This window comes from Leuciscus leuciscus, assembly GCF_965113295.1.
Source record: "Leuciscus leuciscus genome assembly, chromosome: 11".
In the NCBI taxonomy this organism is placed as follows: Eukaryota; Metazoa; Chordata; class Actinopteri; order Cypriniformes; family Leuciscidae; genus Leuciscus; species Leuciscus leuciscus.
In genome coordinates, this window is record NC_138735.1 from 19,984,931 (window position 1) to 20,012,430 (window position 27,500).

The following is a 27,500-nucleotide window of genomic DNA, read 5'->3' on the forward strand; positions in this document are numbered from 1 at the left end:
AAAAAAAACCGGCATAGAAATGTCATGTATACATTTTTGTCTTGATTTTTACATAAAATCATTTAAGCCTTTGACTGATGTGTTTATCTTACCCCTCATCTTTGAAGTAAGCCTTGGCAAAGCTCCAAGCCGTGATGAAAATCGCTGGGCCTCCTGCAGCGAGATAAAATAGAGTGTAAATTCAGTCAGTCGCTTTAAATGGCTTTCTGACATAATCAGTATGTCAAAGGTTAACAAAAGGGTGAGTAAAAACTTTAATAAAGATGCACACAAATACTGTAAAACCTACCCCAACCAATCAGAATGTACCACCAGAAGTACTTCCTCTCTGAGAAGAAGGAGACGGCCAACAGAGCATGAAGATACAGACCTTCCACTAGGAGCCAGAAGAAGCTTGCCATAATGCAATACTGGAAAAAGACAATCACAGCTTTGCAGCCAACCTGAAAATCCAAAAAAAAAAAAAAGAAAATGGCTTTGAAGAAGTCATTCACACCCTTGAGTGCTCATCTTTTAGGTGCACCCTGATATTTACCACGATGATAACAACAAATTGTAAAACGTCCGAGCTGCAGTGCAACTACTGAATATGCGTATGTCACAATGATCATTTCAGATATCTCGTTATAAAGAAATCCACTCTTCATTCAATAGCTTCCCAATCATACATAAAGTACTACCATTGAGTGATAAACTTTACTGGCAAATTAAAATAAATTGAAACAAAGCAGATTGAACAAATTGAACAAATTCCATATCAAAGCAGATATGGAAAAAAAGGATCCAAAATGGGGTTTTCGTAGCGTTGCACAGAAAAAAAAACATTTTTGGTTCCCCAAAGAACCCTTTATTGAACAGTAATTAAAATAACCTTTTTTTGTGTGTGAAGAACATTTTAAAAATCTAACCTTTTTTTAACCTTTCTTCACTATAAAAAACCTTTTGTGTAATGGAAAGGTTTAGTGGATGTTAAAGGTTCTTCATGAAACCACAGATGTCAATAAAGAACCTTAATTTATTAGGAGTGTAGCTAAAGCAAACAACATCTGATTGTTGGTTTATTATTTGGTTTATAAATGTCTGATAGCCTTAATTAGCAAATTGTATTACACCACACTACTGTATTTATCAATATTCCAATAGCAGTATTATAATACTAAGAAATGGATGCACTTATTTTTTTCTCATAACAGAGTTCTGGAAACTTATTGAGCTCGACAAGGCCAATGCAATTGTAAGCATAATGAAAAATTTTAAAAGAATGTAACAAGAACAATTTACATTTACAATATATTTATTTACAAAGAAAAGCATTGACAGTGAAAGTTCAATTCAGGGTAAAAAAAAAAAAAAAAAAATCATTTTAGGGTAGAAACCCAGTTTGTATTATAAAGAGGAATGGAGACATGCAACTGGCTGATATTCAAATTAAAGGATTTTTTATTTTTATTTAAAATGTTCTTTTGCAATTGTATTTTTTTTCCTCATAAAGATAACGACCCCCCCAAAACAAAACAAGTTACTCTCGTAACTAATCTAATTTAAACAGCCACTTTGATTATTTTCCTCCTATAAATATAGATACAAAATGAGATTACATCTGTTTATCTGATTTAAAGCATGAATGCATGTCAAAAAAAAAAATATATATTTAATATACGTTTAAATATGTTATGCACATTTAAGAAGTTCAAAGTAAAGGAAGTTTTTGATAAGTTAGTAAAAATTTGCACAGGGGAAAAAATAGGCCTATATACATTTGTAATTTCTCACAAACCCTAATCGATGTAGGTAATTATTTATGTCATGTATTTTCCTAGATAGTGCTCCCCTTTTTGGGTTCCTCTCACTTGCTAATAGGCTTTCATGAAAGCAGTGGTTCTGTTTGGGCAGAACCGGTGGGAGGTAGAGAGGAGTTTGTTGCATGAGGACAGCGAGACATGGCAGGCAGACTGCAGGAAGACTATAAACAAATAACTGTGAGACAAACACAATGGAATGAAATCAGACAGGAGGGTGTAAGTGGTTGAAGGCAAAAAGAAAAAAGAAAAGATACCGCATCATGCTGAAAATGCCATGTCCTCAAGCTCAAGAGCAGAATTAATTAATAAGGACTCCTAACTTCTGAGTCTTCAATATCAACAAAACCACCAGGGCAGAGCAGAAGGATAAAGGCAGGGAGCAGGACACGACATGAATGCTTTGATTATTGACAACGAACTGGCTCACTGACTGCAAACACAATGGCTGCATCCCAAATCGCATACTCTCTCGAGTAGGGACTTATTTTGAATACGTAATTACTTCACGAATGCTAAAAAAGTATGTTCTATATAGTATGAATGTAATCTGGACGTACTACATTCGCCATGTTGTCATTATCAAATGACCTATCAGTGTCGTTTCACTGCCATCGTATGCACACTTCAGAATCTTGCCGGAAGTAGTAGGTCATCTGGGAACTGTTTTTCGCCTATATAGAAGGGAAGAATGCGATTTCGGATGCAGCCAAGGAGAATAAATAGGAGAGGAAATGAGGAGGGTAATGAGGGAGAGCAGGTGAGGCAAATAAACCAATAATCAGGTAACAAGGGTGGGGGTTTACCTTTTGAGCGGTACGGTCCCATATATGGGATTATTATTACTGTGCCCCTGAGAGTACGGTCCGTGGGACAGTGGGATTTAGAATGAACAGTGACGTAACTGCCAGATTCAAACTGTGCTTTCGTGTGTTGGCTGGCGCTGAGCCAGAGACGGACGCGCTCAGCACTTGTCATATATCACAACTGTTTGCAGTGTTTTCAAACACATAATGTTTAATTTAGGTTTCAGGCATTTAAATAGACATAATCACTAGTAAAACAATACATTTGGAGTTTTTAAAATACACACTGATGTCTATGGAAGCAGCAATAACAATATATTCAAATATAATTTGCCGATGTGTGTTATTCATAGCAGATACACATAGTGTAATGCCACGTTCCAGGCAACCTGTAAACCGTGTTTTTCCAACTCGTAACTGGGAGTACATCGTTCCAGGCAACCTGTAACCCGTGTTTTTCCAACTCGTAACTGGGAGTACATCGTTCCAGGCAACCTGTAACCCGTGTTTTTCCAACCTTATACCCGTGAAAGTGCACTGGAACGGCAGTCAAACCCGTGACTTCCCACCCGTGAACTCGTACTAGATCGATGTACTCCCAGTTACGAGTTGGAAAAACACGGGTTACAGGTTGCCTGGAACGCGGCACAAGTACTAAAAAATTTACTCTATTCTTTTCCCAGTTCACCGGCCACTTTCTTACATGGATTTTGGGAGAAACTTCATGCTGTAAATCCAACTGACAGGACTCTCAAACAAACATGGCGGCGCCCATCTCACGTTATAGATCAAGATCAAGATTATTTGTAAAGGTTTTTAAAAGACAAAACACACTCACTTAAACGTATTTGAGAATCGGAATATCAGATAGTTATTGAAATGGTAAGCAAGTTGTGAATATTTTGAATAAAAAAGGAAAAATAATATAAAAGCGATACATCTATCATACAGTGTTATTGTGGCTGCAGTGTATCACGTGACAAGCGTGACGCGTCGCCATGGAAACATTAAGGGGGAATGTTCTAAAATAATGGTCGCCTTCAAAAAACTCACTCTGGGGGTCAGTTAGAATATTTTAAACTTACGCGTGAAAGGGTTAAGAGAAGACAGGAGAACACATGGCACATAGAAACAAACATGACAAGCCAGGTACTCACACAAAACATGACAAAAACAAGAGCCAGTGAAAACAGTGAAAACAATCACTAGCCATGTGCTCAAACAAAACATGACACGAACACGCAGCCAATGAGAGCACTGACTGTGTGCCCGCACAAAACATGACAACATGCAAACCAATGAAAAATACAAGCGTCGTGCTATACAGAACAAGACAACACAAGAACCCCTGGCCAATTGAAATATAAACCAGGCAATGTCCAAACCCAAACACTGAACCAAAACCGAACTAGACAGAAGTGCTGGGATCTGAACACCATGCTCCGCATCACCAAAACAAAAATAAATAAACTGAAGTGACAGAACCCTGACAGTTAATGAACTGTGATGTTCATATCAATGAAACTACAATAAACTAAGGATGTGCAACATGGTTAGTTCAGGTGAGTTTCAAATTGGAGTCGAAAAGGATGAGTGAAAGAAAGAATTTCAAAGTAAGAAATTTCATTTCATTAATTTTTCTTTCCTTGCAATGTACATACACTATTATTCAAAAGTTTGGGGTAAGATGTATTTTTTTAAAGACAACATTCAGCAAGGATGCATTAAATTTATCAAAAGTGACAGTAAAGTCATTTATAACGTTACAAAAGATATCTATTTCAAATAAATGCTGTTCCGATCATCTTTATTGATCAAAGAATCCTGAAAAAAAGTATCACCGTTTCCACAAAAATATTAAGCAACAAAACTGTTTTCAACATTGCTAATAAGAATAAGAAATGTTTCTTAAGCACCAAAATAACATATTAGAATGATTTCTGAAAGATCGTGTGACACTGAATACTGAAGTAATGATTCAGCTTTGACATCACAGGAATAAATTACATTTTAAATGGTAATAATATTTCACAATATTACTGTTTTACTGTATTTTTGATCAAATAAATGTTGACTTGGTGAGAGTAAGAGACTTCTTTCAAAAACATTTAAAAATCTTACCAACCTCAAACCTTTGTACTAACAGTAGTGTGTTCAAGAAAAATAATTTGATTTGTATTGTGTTTTCTATCCAAGGTGTTCTAGGCAGCATTTTTGTTAATTTAGTTAAAAAGTTAACTTCCTACAAACTAAATACTCTTATTTTGAAATACATACATACTTTCATTTTGGAAACATCGTTTTACATCACCAAAAATATAACAGGTCCAAAAGATTGACAGGTCTGGTTCAGACACCCACCTTGATTTTGAAAATATGTCGTTTTAAACATAACAATAAAACTCTCAGTCTTTCTAAAAATAGGTCTTTGAGCTCTGTGATCTGAGATCATATAAAGATTCACACATTTTAAACTCTGTTCCTCTCTGCAACACTCTCAAAATGAGAGTGCATGCCTTACAGGCAGAAGAAAAAAAATTGGGTGGATGAAGCAATCGACAGTTTAGACAGCAGAAGGCTCTGAATGATGCTTTCTCCTTTTGGGCTTGCAAAATGAGGCAGCGCAGGATGAATGGATCCAGCTCGTAGTTCTAATGCACACATATCATCCCAAATTACTCTGAGAGCCGCAACCTCTTGCTCAGGGCACGCGCTCCCTGAAATAGATAGAAAGCTTTCGCCGCAGGCTCAACCACACAAATAGCTAACAAACACCTTCTGCTGAGCTGAACCTCTCAACTGCCTTTTATAATGCATTTATTATGTATCATGCATAAAACCACTGCGACTAATACTTTTCATAACACTATTTTCTGTCAATCAGTCATTCTGCCATTCCCCATGGGCCTACTGTTATTTAAAGGTGAGAATAACGTTAATAAGGCAGCTTGACACATAACCTAGCTGTGAATATTCTCTGATTCCACAGTAGATTAGTTATATTTTGTGTGCAGAAAGTCTTTAAAAGAGAGAGATGAAAGCCAGTGATCACTATGAATTTTCGTACATACAGATGTGGCTTTTCCAATTTATGTCAAGAGATGGCTATTTTTTGGCCCTAAAATAATAATATGGTAGACGTTTTGTGACTTTTTTTTATGCAAATTCTGAGGTAGAAATAGTTATCATAGACATTTGCATTTGACATTTTGTTCCACAGAAAAAAGTAATATAAGCCTGGAGCGACCTGTGAAAAGAGCGACTCGATTTGGACTGTCCACATTTAAACATGTGCATCCTTTCTGTCACAGTGTTTCAGACCATTTCAGACTTTTTTTTTTTTTTACTAACAATCATACAAAAAAGTATTTTTAAAGATGCAAATAATATTTTTGGAAGTTGCATTTAAAATCCACTTGCCTTAAAAATCTGAGGAGTCAAATGCTCAGTTTGAAAGAGTATTAAACTTCTGAAGATTTCACAAACGGCCTTGATCTATTGTAAATTTCTGCTCAAACTGCAGACATTGAAAGACACCAGATCTGCAAACTGGACACGTGTTACAGCAGGACACATCACTTTAGAAGCAAACTCACTCCACACACTGTGATAAGGAGCCACGTTTTCATTGAGAGGTGTATGCTCCTTTGTCAAGTTCAATCGATAGTCAACTCAACAGCTGAGTCATCTCAGAAAACGTCCTTCACTATTACTAGCAGTCAGGCGATAATGATTGCCACGACAATGCTAAATATTGTAAACCTGATTCAACTCATTTTTTTAGATTATTCAACTAAACAGCTAAAACCAGCATGAATTGCTCCAGATTGGTTTAGGCTGGTCTGGTGCAGGTCTAGGTGGAAATAGGCAACATTTATTTGACCAGTTTTGCTGTTTTACTTGCATGGTCTAATTTTAATTTAGTCACTGTCACTCTTTTACCTGCTTTTTTTTTTTTTTTACTACCTTTGCTGTTTTCCTTGCATGGTCCAATTTTAATTTGGTCACGGACACGCTTTTACCTGCTTTTTACTATTTTTACTACTTTTGCTGTTTTACTTATGGTCTGTTTTTAATTTGGGCACTGACACTCTTTTACATGCTTTTTACTATTTTTACTGGCATGGTCTAATTTTAATTTTGACACTCTTGTATCTGCTTTTTTACTACTTTTGCTGTTTTACTTGCATGGTCTAATTTTAATTTTGTCACTGACACTCTTTTACATGCTTTGTACTATTTTTACTTGACTGATCTATTTAATTTTGACACTGTTCCACTTTTACCTGATTTTTTGCTACTTTTGCTGTTTTACTTGCATGGTCTAATGTTAATTTAGGGGCTGTTTACACGACAACGCTCGCGGGTGAAAACGTAACAATATTTGATCAGATGTGCCTTCCGTTTAGACGGCGACGACGTTTTTGGGGCTTAAAAACGCAAAAAAGTGAATCCACCCTCCAGAGTGGAAATCTTAAAAACGCTCCACCGTCGCGTTCCCGTCTAAAGGGTAAAAACAGAGCCCGTCTACGGAGAGCCTTGGCACTTCCTATTAGCCCCATTGTATCGATCTTGGTTGCAGTTCCATTAGAATTCCACTGGAGGTGATCGCGGGCGAGTGCAGACTGAATGGAAAGAGACGTGTTACTGCAGCCAGTCCAGAAACCGGAAGTAAGCAGAGAGTGCCAATTCTCTTCCTATTAGACATTCTCTGGTAAAAATGCAAAAGTCTACTAGGGAGAGAAGTAGAAGGAAGGTTGTACCAGAGAATGTCTAATAGGAAGAGAATTGGCACTCTCTGCTTACTTCCGGTTTCTGGACTGGCTGCAGTAACACGTCTCTGTCCATGCGGGGGCGCTCGCAGGCGAGTGCAGAATGAATGGAGGTCTATGGCGAAAAACCCTCAAAATCCACTTTTCTCAGGATATAATTTTTTGTCTAGTAATTTGAATGTTGTATTCGAAAGGAGATGCAAAGAAATTACACATTGCTGGGTGTTAGATTTTTTAGAGTCACTTATTTGGTTTAAAAAGTCTTTTAAAATGTCAATGACGTCAGAATGCTGACGTCATTAGCAGAATGCTAGCGTGTTATGGGCAACAACAACTCAACCTGTAAGAAATCGAAAAGAAATAAGTACTCGTTCATTCAACTTTCGACCTATAACCCATGTTGAACTTGCAAAACCTACAATAAAATCTGAGATTTCTCAACGGCAATCGGGTGAAAGAGACACATTTAGCCGTCTAGCCCCATAGACTCCCATTCAGTCTGCACTCGCCCGCGATCACCTCCAGTGGAATTCTAATGGAACTGCAACCAAGATCGATACAATGGGGCTAATAGGAAGTGCCAAGGCTCTCCGTAGACGGGCTCTGGTTGTACGCAGGCGCGTGGACTTGGTGTTGTTGTGTGGCAGTGCTTCACATTGCCACCTAGCCGCCTGGAGTGCATACTCAATCGAATTTCACACACTTTTGCGTCACCATATGCACGCAGATTACGCTTGCCCCCCCCCCCCCCATAACGCTCGTCTAAACGCAGAATAAAAAGTGATAACGCAACGCCACTTTTGCGTTTTTTCTTCAGATCGTTTCCGTGTAAACATAGCCTTAGTCACTGTCACTCTTTAACTTGCTTTATACTAGTTTTAATAATTTAGCTGTTTTACTTGCATGGCCTAATTTAAATTTTGCCACTGTCACTCTTTTACCTGCTTTTTACTATTTTTACTAGGTTTGCTGTTTTACTTGAATGATCTGATTTGAATTTTGTTACTGTTCTTTTACCTGTTTTTTATTTTTTTTATTATTATTTTATTTTGTCACTGCCCCTCTTTTATCTGTTTTCACAAATTTATGTTGGTTGTTGGTTTAAGCTAAACCTAGCTGATGAGGTTAGTCAACTAACTTTGGTCCTGGTGGAGCTTCTGGAAATGTTACTGGTTAAACTAGACAAGAAGCTTAGTGGGACACTAGCAAGCCATTTAACATAGGCTTGTCAGCACAGCAGTGTAAAACTAGCACACAAGAAATACCCTATGGTGTCAGTGTAAAAAATCACCAAACTTCACATCATATCTTGTTATTTTGCAGTTTTGAAAGGAAAATCTGTGAAATTGAATTGGCTTGAGGGGCTACAACAATAACAGTGGGAGTATGCGCCATCCAGAATGACTGGAACAAGCATTTTGCCAAGCTGGTTCAAACAGAGGTCACCAACAGCAATAAATTCAGCAGCGAGTGTGAAGTTATGCCCACGGATGTTTAGTAGCAGACATAACAGTCGAGAGGCCCAAGACACTTCTGTTAACACACCACGAGACCCGAGAGTATAAAAAAAATGTAAACGTGATCAGCTGGGATAGACTATATTTACCCTGATTACTAACAATTCTAGATGAATACTTGGTTTGCTGTGTGTGGATCTCACACAGTTTGCTAATAAAAACTATTACAGACTGCTGAGGGATCCATGAGAAAATAAATAAACAGACTGTGCAATAATGAACTTACAGAGCCAGTGGAGCAGTTGTCAGACTCTTGAACAACATCATACAGCACCGCATCTTTGACGAAGACAGCAACGGCTTTCAAAATGAAGGACACGAACAGGTGCATGTGGATGTAGTTACGCGTGCAGTGTAGTTTCCTGAGGGAATACAAGGAATGCAATCAGCCACACTTACTGAATCTAAAATATGTTAAGCCTGATTGAGAAGTCCCCTGCCCCCTAATTACATCCCATCCTTGGAACTAATAACGGGAAAAAATGACAGCTAATTACACTACAAATGAAATCCTAATTGAGCTTTCTGGTCCTTGAAAGGGGTTTGTTAAAAAGGTAATTTGTTGCATTGTGTTGTCCATTTCACACACATTTCTACTTACCGTAAACATGGGAATTCACAAAATCTGATTTAAAATTCAAGGTTATAGCTGCTCATTTAATGTCCAACATGCTCATTTAATATTATCAAGCTATGGCGCGCAGTCAAAATACTAACCACAATGCATCTACACTATGGAACAAAGTAAGTCATATGGGTTTGGAGGAATACAAGAGTGAGTAAATGATGACAAAATATTGATTTTATGGGGGAGCAATTCTTTTAAGAGTACATTAAGACCTGCATAGACAATCTAATATCCCAGAACACCCTGAAATTTTTTTGTTGTTGTTTGTTTATATTGTCTATACCACACACACTTGTAAAATAGCTGACACTTTGTTTAAACACTGGGTTCTTTCTGCCTCTGGTGCAAAGAAAAGATAAATATTGTATAGTATGTTACAGTCGTACTCTCAAATACTGACACATCTACAAAGCTGTCATGCTGTAAATACTGTTAGCTTATAACAATACATTTGATGTTGCTAGAATTACATTTTTGCATCACTTGATCAATTTGCAAAATGATTGCTGGGTTCCCTATCAGAACAATTTAAATCCCATTGTCACTCATGAGTATGAACGAAATAATATGTATTTGATAAAAAACGATAATATTGTGGAATATTATTAAAATTTCCAGTCTTCAGTCACGTGATCCTTCAGAAATCATTCTAATATGCTGATTTGGTGCTCAAGAAACATTTCTTCTTATTGCCAATGTTGAAAACATTTGTGCTGCTTAATAAACAATGCATTTTCTTCAGGATTCTTTGATGAATAGAAAGTTCAACCGAACAAAATATATTTAAAACAGAAAGTTTTGTAACGACTTTTGATCAATTTAAAGCATACTTGTTGAAGTAGTAATTTCTGTTAAAAGAAAAAATCGAACTGACCTCAAACTTTCAAGAGTAATGTACTTCTCACAAAGCTAAATACACAACACAATGCAGATTCTGTTTTAAATTCAAGATTTTTGTCTCTACATGCAAATATTATCCCAGGGACTACACGACATTCCTCCCGGGTTAGTGACATCACCAACTCTAGAATTTACATAAACCCCTACCCTGGGAACGCGATTTATAGATTATCATGACAGAATATGCTAAACAATAAGCTACATAAATTCATCAACTAACCATTCAGAAATGTCCTGTTGCATTCTACATGTTGCCACTTCTTCTTGAGTCTCTCCATCTTTGTCTGACTCCGGTTTGAACATAAAAGGCTAAACGTTTTTGAAATTTTCAGTGCATGTTTGTGTGAGGTAAAATGACAAAAACTGTTGAAGCTCCACCCCCTGTGCTGGGAGCAGCAGCTCATTTGCATTTGAAGGGACAGACACAGAAACGGTGTGTTTTTGCTCACCCTCAAAAAGTGACCATTTTAACATGCTATATAAAAAAATCTGTGGGGTATTTTGAGCTAAAACTTCACATACACACTTTTGGAACATCAAAGACTTATTTTACGTGAAAAAGGGCATTATACCACCCCTTTAAAAATGTCCATAAACTATTGTCACATATGTAATGTCATTATCTCACCACAAGTGGTCTTAGAGTAAACATGTTTTTCAATAGCTTATTATTATTAAGCTTATTGGATCAAGTCTTTCGGTAACACTTTAAGGTCTCATTTGTTAACATGAACTAACCATGCACAATATGTATTTACTGCATTTCTTAAAGCTGCAGTCTGTAGTTTTTCCTCTTTGTCGTCATCTCTGTTCGAAATCTGCAATTGCAGCTATTCGCGGAATCATCAACTTTATGTAGGTTGTGTCATTCGGAATCACAGATTCTACTTTTTGGAAATATGACCAACATAAGAATTTTCACTGGAAAATGTAACATCCACTTTTGTTCTGACCAACTAAGGGGAAAAAAGCATTGAAGTAAACCACGCTGATTAAATCTAACGACTGCTTATCATATCACGTCAAACCATGCAAATTATATTTTGTTCTCAAATTGTTAATGTTAACAACATCTCTTTTTTTCCATAGCCACCCCAAAGTCCGAAGTCTTTTTCATTATACAACGGGTGAATCTCCAGTTGTCACTGGTGATTGTCATTTGAACCTTTCTGGATCCGCCATCAAATTGATAAGTTTATATCAAGTGCTGTGAGAAAAGGATATAAATTTCCACCTCCAACATCCTCACACGCAATATAGCCTACTAGCCGAGACTCCTTCTTTATGTGACAGATGTGACGTATGACGCAAAGACATGCTTGAATGTCCCGCGGAAATCCACCAGTACCACTGGAATTAAAAACATTATTACAAGCTTACCGTTTTGAATCGAACTAAAGCAAGCAGATAGTTTTGAACACTGGCTGGTTATGTACTTGCTCAAAAATCTATTTTGGATCATTTTTAACCCAGAAAAGTTACAGAATGTATCTTTAATGTTAGTTAATGCAAATGTTAATGTTCATGTTAGTTCAGAGCATTAACTGCAACGTTAACAGATATAACTTTTTACATTTTACATTTTTACATTTTACATTTACATTTTATTCATTTAGCTGACGCTTCTATCCAAAGCGACTTACAATTGCTATATATGTCAGAGGTCGCACGCCTCTGGAGCAACTAGGGGTTAAGTGTCTTGCTCAGGGACACATTGGTGTCTCACAGTGGATTCGAACCCGGGTCTCTCACACCAAAGGCATGTGTCTTATCCATTGCGCCACCACCCCTATTTTTAACTAGTATTAATAAATTAATACATTGTAATAAATGTATTAGTAAATCCTGAGATTAACCAAGATTGATAAATAGATTAAGATTAAATGTAATAGAAGTATTGTTATTTCATGTTAACTAATATGTAGTTAGTGAATGAGTTAAACAGTAAAACAGTAGTTTATGAAACCTTATCGTAAAGTGTCTTTCTTTTGTCAACCAACTTCATCAGTGAAGAGTCTGTTTATATTGAATTTCCTTGAATTTGTCTTTTGTCTGGTTTGTGACTTGTGCTATTGGATTTAAATTTGTCATTGGTGATGTCTTACTTCAATTTGTTACAATTAGGTGTCCAGTAAGATGAATTCTAAATAATGTGTGGAAAAAGTTACTATTGATTACTCCATGAAATCCAATTGTTTTGTTCCTGTGGCAAAAGCCTGCTGAGATGGGCCAAACATATTATACATTGCAGCAGGTCGAAATCAATGAATCTCGCTTTTGTGGTCTACAGCATCCAGTCCCAGGTTTGGATATTTGATAAGGTTCCTACATTGTAAAAATCTCTTTTTTTCATGGGCTTTTTTGAGTTTTGTCCAAAAGTTTAGTCCAAATACATTGGACTAATCAATTGGATAACTTATGTTTAGTTTAGTAAAATAAAAAAAGATTTTTTTACAGTGTATGGACAATAACATTAAAATAAAGATTCAAAAACGCATGTGAACCAGTGATGAAGCGTTGGTTTTTATACAAGTCGCAGTATTTCATTGCATAACATTGCAGTTCTCCCTAACTGACTATACTGTAACTTTACATTCATTTGAGTTAAAGGTCAAATCAGTGTGTTTCCTTTAACCTAGCACTCACACGCAGGCATGATGTCTCTGGTTTGCTCATTTCACATGCTGTGATCTGACACTATCAGCACGATTTTACAGACACATGGGTCTATGTTGTGTCTCTAGTGTGTGGCCATCTGCAGGATAACCTTGCATTATACAACTGACAGGTTTAGACCCCACAAAACTTTTTTTTACCAAGTGTTTCTTGGTAAAGGAACAATTTAATTAGACCACAGACTGTGTTTCCACCAACCAATGACAACTTGTGACCTGAGTCACTCAATGGAGTGGGAGCAAGTGTTCAAACCGGCAATAATAACCTGAGGTGTGATCAGGTCTTCAGCCCCTGTCAGTCCCTGAAATCCCTCACCAGACTGATATAGTCTCAGTTAAGACTGCTAAAGCCTGCAGCTCGAGTGCAGATAGTGTTAAGAGATGGGATTAGGACTGATTACTTTGCTCCAGAGCTGAACATGAGCAGCTTTACTGCTCTGCCATACTTGTGATACACATGAACCTTATTACTGATGGGAATGACAGCATTAAGGGTGGGTTGTGGTGGTTAAACATCGGGTCGGTAATCAGAAGAAGAACGCCGTGAACTATCATATTTGTGCCCTTGAGCAAAGCACTTAACCCCAGGATGCTCCAAGGAGGATTGACGCTGTAATAACTGTGCTGTGAGTTGCTGAAAGTATCCGTTTATGACTGTTTACAGCAGAACTTGTGCATTTTTATAGGTCAGCTTCTTACTAGGTTTATCAGACGCGGACTAGACGGAGTCCTGGTTTTATGAGTCCTGTCCCCAAAAATGTCCCCATTTTATAGCAAGTTCTAAACATCCTGCATATACAGTGTAAATAAGCCTTACCAATAGCCTGTTGGTTGCCTAACAGTAGTGAATATTTTAAAGCGGCTATATATATAAATTTTCATGTATTACTCGTTTTTTTATTCCCAATGTGTGAACAGCTTCTAACAAAACATAAAGAATGAGACATTCCATGACTTGTCTGTAGAAAGCCTGTAGACTGATTTTTATGCAAAGGACTTTGTGTGAAAAACAAATGTGCCGGATGTGACGTTTATAGTATGTGCGCTCCGGGGAGTTAATTCATAATGTAGAACTGATAATTCAGTGATAGTATTTTGACAACTGAACTAGGAAATGTCCCTGGTTTCCATTTCAGAAATCTGATCACCTTATTATGAACGAGATACATCCATGGCAGTCACTGTAATGAGCATGTCACAGTAATTTGCCATGTCAAAAATGAATCATCCATCATCCAAACAGCATCATTATTATTCTAATCCACTACAACTGTAATGTTTAATTCATACACAAATAATGTTGCTTAAGTGATTTGAACGCTAACTTGGTGCCGCTTAAATGGTTTTAAATTAAATTGAGTTTGTGGTTCAAAGTATCACTGCTGGGTTTATTTATGAACACTGCACTGAAATGATTCTCTGATGGTGAAGAGTCTTCTTTGGCCTAGATGAAATGTGTGTTGGAAAATACATGTAAGAAAGCTCTTATCTCTTGTCATTAGCTGGGCGTTCTGTCTCTAGTGAGCCAGATCAATCACTGAAGTCTCACAACGGAAGCATGTTGCTCGCTGTTTAATCCTCGACAGCTTCAGCGATTCAGTCACTCGCTCCATGACACCGCATGGTGCATTTAGGTTTGGCTTTAACCATGCATGAAACACTGTTTTCTGTGTTTAAAGCCTGTTAGCTTAATCAAAATTGATACATGATACATTGGTACTAACCCTAAACCAAAACCCTATTCTTAACCCTATAGTAAGTACATATAGTTAATTAATATTACTCAGTACTTAAATGTATAATTACACTGTAATAAGGACAACTTAAAATAAAGTGTAACCACATTGTTTTGGCAGACGAACATAATCGGCTAAACATAACCCACCCCTAGACCTACATGTTAGCATAGTTTCGACAAATGTAGAAATTCTTACCTGAATATACAAAGTATTACAATGGCAGTAGTGAGAGAAATGAGAGAAACACTGTGTCCAATGGTGTAGCCAATCTTTATTGACCTGAAGAAACTATCCTGCAAAAGAAAAGAAAGAATGTGTGTTCACTAAACAGCACTTTAAACAGCCATGTCTGCTCAAATTACACTACCATTCAATTTTTTTAAAGGAAATGAATACTTATATTTAGCAAGACTAGTATGCATTAAATTGATCCAAGTAAAGACTTTTATAATGTTACAAAAACATTCTATTTAAAATAAATGCTGTTCTTTTAAACGTTCTATTCATCAAAGTACTCTATTTATGGTTTTTTCACAAAACTATTAAGCAGCGCAACTGTTTTCAACATTGATAATAATCCGTTTTTTGAGCACCAACTCAGCATATTAGATGCTGGCCGTTCTTTTAAACGACAACGGCGTTTTTGGTGCCTGAAAATGCAAACTTTTGAAAACGGGTTTCAAAGTGCAAGTTTTTGAAAATGGTCTCCGTGTAAACAACGAAAATGTGAATCTCTGAAGACGATGATGTCATGCACATGCGTATTACATGTTCAGTTTATAGTGTTTCCAAAGAGTATAGAAGCCCAAGAGGCGAAACTCAATAGAACGCTCCATAGCAACAGTTGCCCCCATGACGTGACGGCGCGGCCGCCATTATGGACTGAAAACTGAAGGAAAACGCCGAAAAATAATGGGAGTCAATGGCACTGAACCAACTTAACATAACAAAAACTTAACATAACTAAATTTTTTCTGGCCGTCATATCTAAATATGAAAACAATTTAAAATACATAAATGAGGATGACCGACATTAAATGACAGAAAATGTTACGTTTATGTGTTTTATGCATGGCCTAATTACCCTTAGGAAAATAGTATTTTGGGACAAAATATTACTATAGAAGGACTATAAGACTACTATAGAAATACTATAGCGGCTCATATTCCTATAAGATTACTATAATATTTTGTCCCAAAATACTATAAGATTCCTATAGTACATTTTCGTAAGGGTATGTCCCCCACCGAATCGGCTTCATTAGCCTACCACTTACGGTTTGCAAAGATACAATTATAAAATTACTGCAAACCTTTAATCTATCAATATTTATGTTCTATTATGCATTTTCCTTGTTATATGAATAACAGAAATTCATGAAATAATATATATGCAGACACACAGTAATAAGATATTTATTCAAATGTTGATTTTGAAATTAGTGAACATCACCATATGATTTGGAAAAATAAATAAATAAAATTATAAATGAACATTTCTAAAGACAGTTAATCTTTTACATAGAATATCACAAAAATATTAACAACTGGTTTTTTCAACATCTTCAGTGAAAGTGCACACAGTGAACGTTTCAATGGCAAGAATAAAAACAATCTATGAATGTCCTATTACAGGCGGAACGGTAGGCTACAAAAAAGATGTGCAATCTAGCAAGTGCACACATGAACTATAAACAGTACTAAAATGGAAGTGGTGCCAAGATCTCAGTAATTAATCAGACACCACCATCTATTGTGTGTGCATTTGTGTATGAGACGTTTTTTTGTATTTTTTTCTTTTTGTGAGAGAAGAGGCATTGATTTTGCCATTGGCTGGCGCTAACGATTTCAGCAGCTTTCAGTCCATAATGGCGGACGCGCCTCCGCAGCGCCATCTACAGACTGTTACCCATAACACAACAGAGTTTCGCCTCTTGGGCTTCTATACTCTTTGGTGTTTCATCGCCATCTAATGGCGAACACTCTGGGCGATTTTCGGTCAGAGTGAAATCGCCCAAAAAGAGGCCGTACTCCACAGAACGTGACTTGACGCTGTTTGGACTGTATCCAGAGGCAGAACAACAGTGATGGCTAGCATAACTCTGTGGCTGAATGCGAATGTGATTGAAAAAGTCCCTTTCACACTTTGGTGGTGCGTCGCCCAATCGCCCTAATGAAGAAACCGCCCCTGATGCTGTCTCTCCAATACACCTGCATATTTTAAATAACCCCCTCTATTGTCTTTGATCAAAGTTGAATCTAAAAACCTAAACATAGCAACAAGGAGCATCAGTCGCTCATCAACAAGAACACAAAATTCCTTTTAAGTCCCATGCCCACATATTCCCGGTGGGTCTGAAGACCGAACGTGCTGATTACCCATCCTGTTGATGCAAAAACATGCTGGGAAAGCTTTCATCAAAGGGCAAAGGTCATTTGCTCTTCACTTAACTATACTCTGCTCAAAACATCAGTGCTTTTCATGTTATATAATAACTTCAGCGATGGCTTATTTGTATGTTTACAAATGCCTCCAAGGGTTGACACCGATGTGCATCACTAAAGGAACTATTATGTTTGGACTTAGTTTGCACTAGGCAATAAAAGGCAGGCTGGAAAAGGAGGCTAAGAGGTTGACTGAAAAAAGGTGAACATTAAAGCTTGGGTTATTTGGGGTGAGGGACACTCAATTTGACATGAGAATGATCGTTTTGTGTGGGCTAAAAGTCCAAAACGTCAAGAGTCTGAGCATTTCAGTGTTGTATAATGCCAGTGGAGTTGAAAACACTAGTTTGACATAAATGCTCTAAGATATTTTGCATGTACGTATGATGCTCTCTAAAGTCTCCCATTTACCTTAAGTGATAGTAAACTACTTTAGCCCTATTCGGATGATAATTGTTTCTCATTGGAACTTCTAAAAAATACATTTGCATGTACCTATGTATAATAATTCATTACATTTATATAGCGCTTTTCTCGGCACTCAAAGCGCTTTACATAGAAGGGGGGAATCTCCTCAACCACCACCAATGTGCAGCATCCACTTGGATGATGCGACGGCAGCCATATTGCACCAGAACGCTCACCACACACCAGCTTACTGGTGGAGAGGAGACAGTGATGAAGCCAATCGGTATATGGGGATGATTAGGAGGCCATGATGGACAGAGGCCACTGGGCAAATTTGGCCAGGATGCCGGGGTTACACCCCTACTCTTTCGAAAGACATCCTGGAATTTTTAATGACCACAGAGAGTCAGGACCTCGGTTTAACGTCTCATCCGAAGGACGGTGCTCTTTGACAGTATAGTGTCCCCGTCACTATACTGGGGCATTAGGACCCACACAGACCACAGGGTGAGCACCCCCCTGCTGGCCTCACTAACACCTCTTCCAGCAGCAACCTGGTTTTTCTCAGGAGGTCTCCCATCCAGGTACTAACCAGGCTCAGACCTGCTTAGCTTCAGTGGGCAACCAGTCTTGGGCTACAGGGTGACATGGCTGCTGACATGTACCTTTGCATGTAAAGATGTCGATTTATTCACAGTGGGGAGAAAGTTCTGTGATACTACGAACCCATGAATGTGCTGCTTACGTGGTCAGTCATGTAATCGTCAGCTGTAAACAACATTTCTGTTATTGCTTGGACAATTAATAAATTCATATTTAATTTAACAATAGAAAAATTATCTTATTTATTATTTGATTATTTAAATATCCTGTTTAAAAATAGGAACATGCTATGGTTTAAATAGTTTTCTGTCTAGCATTTTATCTCTCAAACTGATGGATGTCATTTTAAAAATGTGGAAATTAGCAGATATACTGTACTTAGTTTAGAGATAGTTAGAAATAGTCTCAAAAGATCACATGATTTTGTTCTCTTATTTCTTTGTCTTCTTAACAGCTCCCATTCACTGTATTAGAGTGGTGTAGTAATATAATTCTTGTAAACATTTTCCAGTATTTCAGTAATAAAAGAGTCCATATTTAAAATGTGAAGTGCAATGGTTATCCCGCTTTGCAGTGGCCAAAAAGGATTTAGACAATGACTTTTGAATTAATCCCTTCTTGTAAACTCAGAAATGTGGATTCAGAGTTCGGATGGCATTTAAAATTCAGAAAAACAGTAGGTAATTCGGCCACAAATTTTTACGAAGATGGTTGGAGAAAAAAACTTGGACAGCAATAAAAATCACTGAAAAGCCCCTGTCCTGTAAATGTTAAAATGATCCTACATCCCCGTGAGAAACAATTACTCGCCGTCGCCGAACAGAGAAACAATTTTTACTCACATCGTCAACAGTGCCATTCAGATTATAGCCACAATACACTGCGATTTCCATCGGGTCCATTTCAGTCCAGCCATCAGCAGTGCAAGTCTTTGAGAGGTTACCTGTGTGAGAAATGTAAAGGTCATTAACCTCAAGATACACATGCTAGCTGCTCTATTTAGAAGTTGCATCTGTTTATTACTCTTTTGATTTTAACTGAAACAAAGTGAGCCCTGAGAGCTGGCGCCCTGGAGTGAGTCCACACAAAGTTAAATGGCTTTCTGGAATAAAGCAGAGAAATGCGGGGCCACGTCACCCCTCTCGCTGAGGTGTTTCTTGGCACTTCTCACTGCACAGTGGCACACTGAATGCAAAACTCTGTATCAGATCAATACGCAATGAGACCCTACTGAGCACTGTGATTCAGTGAGCGTATTGTTTTGATCTATGCTGTATACAAATTTGAACAATGAATTATTGAGATGCTTGGGAAAGAAAAACAACATTTTTTAGGTCATAAGATTTATGCAGCGTTGGGAAAGCTACTTTGTAATCACTTTTTTAAGTAGTTAAACTACAGTCAAAATGATAGTTAGCTACATTATAAGTTATGAACAGAATTTGCAAATTACATTGAAGTTACTTAAGGGAAATTTATAAATGAAATGTAACGTGTATGTTCTGTTTAAGCCTGCCTGAGTTCGTAGTTTATTTCCTTGGTAACTCATTAGTTAATCATTCTGTTCAGTTCCCTCATTACTCCCCATGTACAGTTGTAATCAATAGTATTCAACCCCAATTTCAAAGCAGGTTTATTGGCCAAATTTACAGACTTTCAGCTGTTTGAAATGAGAAAAAATCAAACAAAAGTAATTGAAATAGCTCAACACAACAAATGTTTCAAGTGAGTCCATATGAAATATCTGAACTGGCTTGGTTTGTTGAGTGTTAAGTTAAGTCAAAAGAATGGTCCAAAAAGTAAAGAGTTTCAAAAGTAAGTTTCATCGCCCTTCACAACCAAGGAACAGGATACAAAAAGATAACGAAGGCAATAAATGTTCCTAGAAACACCGTTGGACACATATTTCACAAGTTCAAAGTTTAATAGAACAGTGGTTACACTACCTGGACGGGTCAGAAAAAGGAAGCTATCAACCAGATTTCTGAGAAGGCAGGTTCAGAAAACCCCTTGAGTGACTGCAAAAGACCTACAGCAAGACTTGGTGGCAACAGGCACGGAGGTTTCAGCTTGCATAGTAAGGCGCGTACTAAACGCATGTGGTTTCCATGCTAGAACTCCAAGATGTACACCACTACTGATCCAAAAGCACAAGAAAAGTCGGCTCCAATTTGCTCAAAATCATATAAATAAGCCACAGAAGTTTTGGGATTCTGTTCTGTGAAGCAATGAAGCAAAACTGTAACTTTTCTTTAGAGCTAAGATTCTTCAGAAGCGCTGCCAGAAGCTGGTGTCTGGTTATACATCTCGTTTGTAGCAAGTCATAACAGCAAAAGGGTGTTCTACTAAGCACTAAAGATGCTTGCCATGAATAATTTTGAGACTGCAGAAGTCATTAAAAGTTGCATTTTAAGTAAAATTTGGAGAAACTACTTGAAACATGTTGAGCTATTTCAATTACTTTTGTTTGATTTGTTCACTGCAAACAGCTCAAAGTCTGTAAATGTTGCCAATAAACCTGATTTGCAATGGGTGTTGAATAATTTCGATTACAACTGTATTCAAGCCATGATTTCTCCTCATTTCTTCTGTCTTTGAGATAAGTGGTTGTGTTAGCTGATTCTCCTGAGTTCTCCTGTAATTTCCTAAGTGTGATATTAAAGACTGGTAGTTATAGTATTTCCTACATCGTGCACTTCATTAACACATTACAAAATTTAAATATTTTTTGTAATTTCAACAGAGCCACTTTTTGCTGTCACAAAAATTACCCTGACAGTTTGACAGATTAAAACTTATACTGGTGAATTTTTACTTAATACAACAAAAACATCCTAATTTACACAACCAATTAAAAAACAGTACATAGTATTATAGGTATTTAAATTTGTGAATTATTTTTTAAATCTGTTCATTTACATGAATCATTCAACACTACCAATTCACAAGAATGAGTCAGGCTTTCCAATGCAACATATGAGAGAGAGAACAGTTTAAGATGAACCAATTCACAAAACTGGGCCTTTTATATATTTATATGGGCCTTTTTACACCTGATCACTTCATGTGTTTCTACTGATTGGATAGCTAATTGATTTAAGACGGTTCCTTTTACACTTGACAACATAAATGAATCAGACTTACCAATGCTACAGTACATATTGCACTCTATAAGAAATTATGGTCTGTTCCCAACAACTTCCACTCCAATATATATATATATATCAAAATGTTCCTTCACTTAAAAGAGCTTAGTTATCATATAGAGACAATTACATCCAATCTCAGTAATATGTAAATAGTATCACAGAGGGCAACCAATAACCATCTTGATTACAGGGACTTCAAATAGCTTGTCACCTTAACATTTAACCCGTTCTATTTTAACAGAAGATCAAAGATGTGACCACTACAGATAGATCTTATCACCTTAACCTTTTGCTGTTCTGATTTCACAGAACATCAAAGATGTGGGGACAGAGGAAAGATCCTCAATTTACATTTAAGACAGAGTTTCAGCCTCATGTTGAGAGGGAAGACGAATCTGTTATTCTTAAATTACACTTAAAAACAGAGCTTGATTTACATGTAGAGGGGGAAGCCAAACGAAATAGAGGATAAATGTTTGAGCTGAGAGGATGAGATTCATTCTGTGTGACTCCGCTGAATCCAAGGTGCTTGGTGTACCTTGCCACTGCTATGCTGTAATAAACTTCATTTTTGAGATCTTCGACGTCCACTTCATTTTTTCTTACATTGGCGAGCCAGCCAGGAGTCGACGGATTTCCAACAAAAAAGGGAAAAGGTAAGAAAAAGCTGTTTTCTTTCATTTATGCTGTTTTTGTCAAGGAATTCCTCGGTTTAAAAAAAAAAAAAAATCTAGAAAAGAAAAATTAAGGACAGAAGAGATCAAATTTGGTTTATTCAGTATTAGCAGGAGGAGTTTTAAGCCTATTCCGTACATTTTTGTTAAAGATTCTAACGTAACTGAATAAGCCCGAAGCAGTGTGGTAGCAGACTTGTATTGTTTCTAAAGTAATTGAAACAAAGTGCTTAAGTGTAAAGTTTCTAAAGTAACTGAAATTTGGTGTTGGTCTCTTATAATTCTGTTAAGATTCTAAAGTAATTGAATAAACCCGAAGTGGTGGCAGAGTTATATTAGATTGGTTGTTTCTAAAACAAATGTGTATGTTTCTAACGTACTTGAAACCGATTGTGAAGTTGTAATAATTCTGAGGAAATTCTAAAGTAATTGAATAGACCCGACGCAGTGTGGTCACAGAATTATTTCACAACTATTGTGTGTTATAGCATAGGCTAGACTAGTGAGTCTGGTGTGCCGTGACTTTGTGAAGTTTAAAACAAAGAACCCGAAGCAGTGTGGTTTTGCCCGACGTACTGTGGCATTGTTTTAAAATTCATAAATATAGTTTGAACCCGAAGTACTGATAAGCAAGCTGTTTTAAGAATATAACATAAAACCAGACATAGTGTGGTTTTGTCCGACGTACTGTGACAGTGTTGCATTTCTTAACTGTTTTGCGTAACGAAATTTAAGGACCAATGGATTGTGACTGTGGTTAAGTTTAGAAGCCTCAGGTAGTGTGGCTATTTTGATCATTTGTGTCCGAAGTACTGGAGCTGTGAATAATTAGACTAACGGATATCTTAAAGGAACTAGATAATGTGTAGTCATTTAAATCAGATTTTGTGAATCTGATTAGATCACGAGATATTTTAAAAAGCCCGATAAGACTTTTGAAAATGGAAGAAATTATTGTTAAATACATCGCTAAACACGGTTCTCAGGGAATGTTTGACGGAATAGAGAATATTGTTGATAAACCGTACAAGTGGGCTATCTCTAAGTTTGAAAATGATCCCAAAATGCCTAAGAACAAAAATGGGAAAATTGCTAATGCGCTTCAAGCACTTTTTGCTTCATACAAAGTAACTAGGAGGAGAGTAGATGAGTTAGAGGCTGAAAATGAGCGACTCAGTGTTGGGGTAATTTCTACAAAAAATTACCAGGCTAGTGAAACGATATGGAAAGAAGAAAAGGTAAAGATGCAGAATGAGATTGTACTTCTGAGAACTAACAATAGTATGCTTAAATCATCTGTGGAAACATTGTCCAACAATTTGGAGGAGGCGAAGGCGGCTTGTCAGTTTATGATAAAGAATGGCACAACTGAGAAAAACCCTAGTAAGACATTGTTAGGTGTCACGTTGTGTAACCCAGTTCCAGAAATGCCAGATTTACAGGAAGACAGGACTGAGGGTTTGGAAAAAGTTTCTCAGTCATTAAATAGCCAATACTCTGACTGTAGAGTCAGATTTCCCATGGCACCAGTCCATGCTACTACGACTATGCGTGCTAGAGAAGGAAGGGAAGAACCAATGACTTCTACCATAGTCCGAGGATTTAATCCAACTGAACTAGAAACTGTGATCAAGAATATTGGTAAATTTGATCCTGCCAAACAAGATGCATTAGATTTTCTGAAAAACTTGGAGGAATATGCTGAAGTTTACAATTTTACAGATGGTGATGCATGCGTTTTGCTAAGAATGTGTTTGCCTGACACTTTGTCTGGAGCATTAACTCAGAAAGTGAAGAACAGAACTGCTACTAAGTCAGAGAGGAAACAGGCACTGCTGGATGTCCTAGGTGTGATGTCAGTTAATTGGGATAGGATATCTGAGATGCAAATGAGAAAAGGGGAACACCCAGCAGCATTCTCAGAACGATTATTGGAGACATTTAAGACTTTCAGTGGCAATCCTGATATTACTAAGAATGATGTCAGTTTCAAGTCTGCCTTGATTAACAAATGTGACCCACTCACCCGGTCTGCTGTGACAATGCTAGTGACACCACTCTCTGAATATAATGACATTATTGCTAAAATGACACAGTTTTACAACAATAATGCTAATGCAAATAGTCAAATGAAAGCTGCCAAATCTAGACATCCAGTTGCTGCCTTTGGCGAGAGAGAATGTTCTACATTGTCTAATGGTTTCCATCATAGACCAAGGAGATTTGCAAGAATAAATTCAGAAGGTGTTATTCTTTGCTATGCATGTGGAAAAGCTGGTCACATTGCTAGACATTGTCAAGACAGTGAGAGACCTCTTCAAAGCTTTGTCTGTCATGCATGTGGAAAGGATGGTCACATTGCAAGGCACTGTTTGGAGAAAAGAAAGGAAGATCAGGAAGTTGTTTGTTTTGCTTGTGGAAAGATGGGACACAAGGCAAGACAGTGTCACTTTTCACACAAAAGAAAGATGGGCTATAGTGGTTTGCTTAAGAAAATAGGCAATTTAGAAACCCAGTTGGCACTGTTGGAAGGAAATAAAGAAGTCATTCACACCTTGTCAAACATATCACTGCACCAGCAACATGACTGTAGCTCAGTCACAAGCAAATGCTGATGCAAATTAGAATTAGTTTTATGATAGTAACACATTGTAGAAAAAGGTTTACTATCAAAAGGAGGGTGATTCTTTATGATTTATGAAACATGTTATATTAGCATTGATATGTAGTTGTAATGTATAATAAATGTTTTAAATACATTATGTTTAGAAATAATTTTTAACATGTTTTGAGATGAAACTTCTGTGACTTTGATGTTTGAATGTGAAAAGATGCTTGTGGGGGAAAGGGGGGCAACCTCTTCTTTTGATTATAGTTTCAGATATAAGCATCGAGATGTTTGCCTGAAATTTGTAACCTCCTGGAGAAAGGTGATCTGGTCGTTTGAAGGACGAGAAGGAAGTGGAGCCAGGGGGATTTTCTCAAGAAAAAGAAAAGAATAGAGATTTCCAGACCTGCAAGATCCAGAACTCCAGGCCTAAAAGACCTAGAAACCCTGAGACCCACCATGGGATGGAAGGAACTGATGAAGAGGCACAGACTTGAACAACACCAGAGACTGCTTCTTCTAGAAGGACTTGCGCTCCAAGTGGAAAAAGAATGGACAATGAGAAGAGAAAGAAAAGGAGATTTCAGAAACAAACCATTTCTGAGACTATGGACAACAGTCTTTCCACAGAGGGAAAACAAGTGGATAAAGGATGTCCACACTGAGAAAATGGACACAAAATGACACACACACACACACACACACACACACACACACACACACACACACACACACACACACACACACACACACACACACACACACACACACACACACACACACACACACACACACACACACTCACTATATTGTCTATTGATTGTTGATTATTTGAGTTATCAAAACATCACTGATGTGAACACCACTGTGAGAGCCCAACAAGGCCTTGAAGAAAGACAAGATTTTTGCAAAACAAATGCATGATGGAGATATGGCCTATTCTAGTTTAATTTGGAATGTAACCTTTAAAACGGCTGTATGTGTATGTATCTTTCTTATTATCGGTCAGTGCATTATGTTATGCTGTATGTGTTCCATGCTGAAACGTAAGATTATAGATAATTCCATGATCAATATTGAATGTTCCAAGTGGATATGATGGTTCTTGGTTACCTCGTATAAAACACAAAAAAAAAAAAAAACATTTCATTATCACAAACTATGATAACTTTGCTCAAGTGAAGTAGAGCCATAACTCAGTGTGCAGGAGGCGTAGATCCCGAAGACGGGTAAGATTCTCTGATGGCCATAGATGGGAACAACCTAAGCCAGGGCTACGCCGCCACTGGGGCACCTGCCCACCAGGTTCGGGAGGTGTTATCTACGAAAAGAGAGTGGTTGTGATGCTACTTTGGGCCAAGAGCATCAAAGGGGGGTCTATAAGAAATTATGGTCTGTTCCCAACAACTTCCACTCCAATATATATATATATATCAAAATGTTCCTTCACTTAAAAGAGCTTAATTATCATATAGAGACAATTACATCCAATCTCAGTAATATGTAAATAGTATCACAGAGGGCAACCAATAACCATCTTGATTACAGGGACTTCAAATAGCTTGTCACCTTAACATTTAACCCGTTCTATTTTAACAGAAGATCAAAGATGTGACCACTACAGATAGATCTTATCACCTTAACCTTTTGCTGTTCTGATTTCACAGAACATCAAAGATGTGGGCACAGAGGAAAGATCCTCAATTTACATTTAAGACAGAGTTTCAGCCTCATGTTGAGAGGGAAGACGAATCTGTTATTCTTAAATTACACTTAAAAACAGAGCTTGATTTACATGTAGAGGGGGAAGCCAAACGAAATAGAGGATAAATGTTTGAGCTGAGAGGATGAGATTCATTCTGTGTGACTCCGCTGAATCCAAGGTGCTTGGTGTACCTTGCCACTGCTATGCTGTAATAAACTTCATTTTTGAGATCTTCGACGTCCACTTCATTTTTTCTTACAACACACAAAAAAAGCTTGTTACTGGAAAAACTGTAGTACTTTGAAAACAGCTGAACTGCTATTACACTATTGAAAATTCAATTGATAATGAGAGAATTTACCTTGGATTATATACCATAATCAATAACAAAATTAAGAGCATTTTATATAAGAATAAGGGGGGTATTACTAGATGTGGGTATCCCACTACAATAATGCATTTAGAGAGAGAATTGTCTCATGGTCCACAGACTTTGAAAAATATGATGTATACTTCAGGAGGAAGGCCACTTTATTCATCCTCAGTGAATTCATAGCAGATCCTGTGTAACAATGTCACATATTGATCCAAAACAACAAGCCAACCAATTTTACTCAGGCTTGAATTAAAAAGACTTTAGGTGCATGAGTTCCTGTGTCTTTTTATTTCAATGCGCTTATTATGTGAACACTGAATAAAAAAATAAAAAAATTAAGGTTTCTTAAATGGGTCATCGGATGCCAAGTTTGTATGATTCTGTAGGGTCTTCATGTAAAGTTTGTATCATACTTTGGTTAAAATTCCTCAATGGTTGCTCAAACACCATATAAAAGTAAATTTTGCATCCAATGACCCCTTTAACACTGCAAAATGAAAACAGAATAGAGGCATACAATAGAGCACTCAAATGGAAACACACTTAAAAACATTTTTTTATATATATCTAGCTTTTTTTCTCTCCAAAAGGAACAAATGCCAGCAAAAACAGCTTAAATGCATCAAACCTAGGCACAAAGACCACCTATGCCTGCCCCGACAGGCAGTGACCTCCATCTAGACATAACAATGATGT

The 27,500-nt window shown here is 37.2% G+C and overlaps 1 protein-coding gene across 1 annotated transcript in view; it reads right to left on the reverse strand.

Moving 5' to 3' along the window:
- Positions 1-27,500, reverse strand: part of vipr1b (vasoactive intestinal peptide receptor 1b) — a 72,978-nt gene that overhangs the window by 8,510 nt on the left and 36,968 nt on the right. The window contains exons 4-8 of the mRNA XM_082183283.1: positions 19,135-19,235; positions 15,032-15,129; positions 9,121-9,256; positions 290-443; positions 93-153 (exon numbers count right to left, since the gene is read on the reverse strand). Coding sequence (XP_082039409.1) covers positions 93-153; positions 290-443; positions 9,121-9,256; positions 15,032-15,129; positions 19,135-19,235 — 550 coding nt within the window. The remainder of the gene's footprint in view (positions 1-92; positions 154-289; positions 444-9,120; positions 9,257-15,031; positions 15,130-19,134; positions 19,236-27,500) is intronic.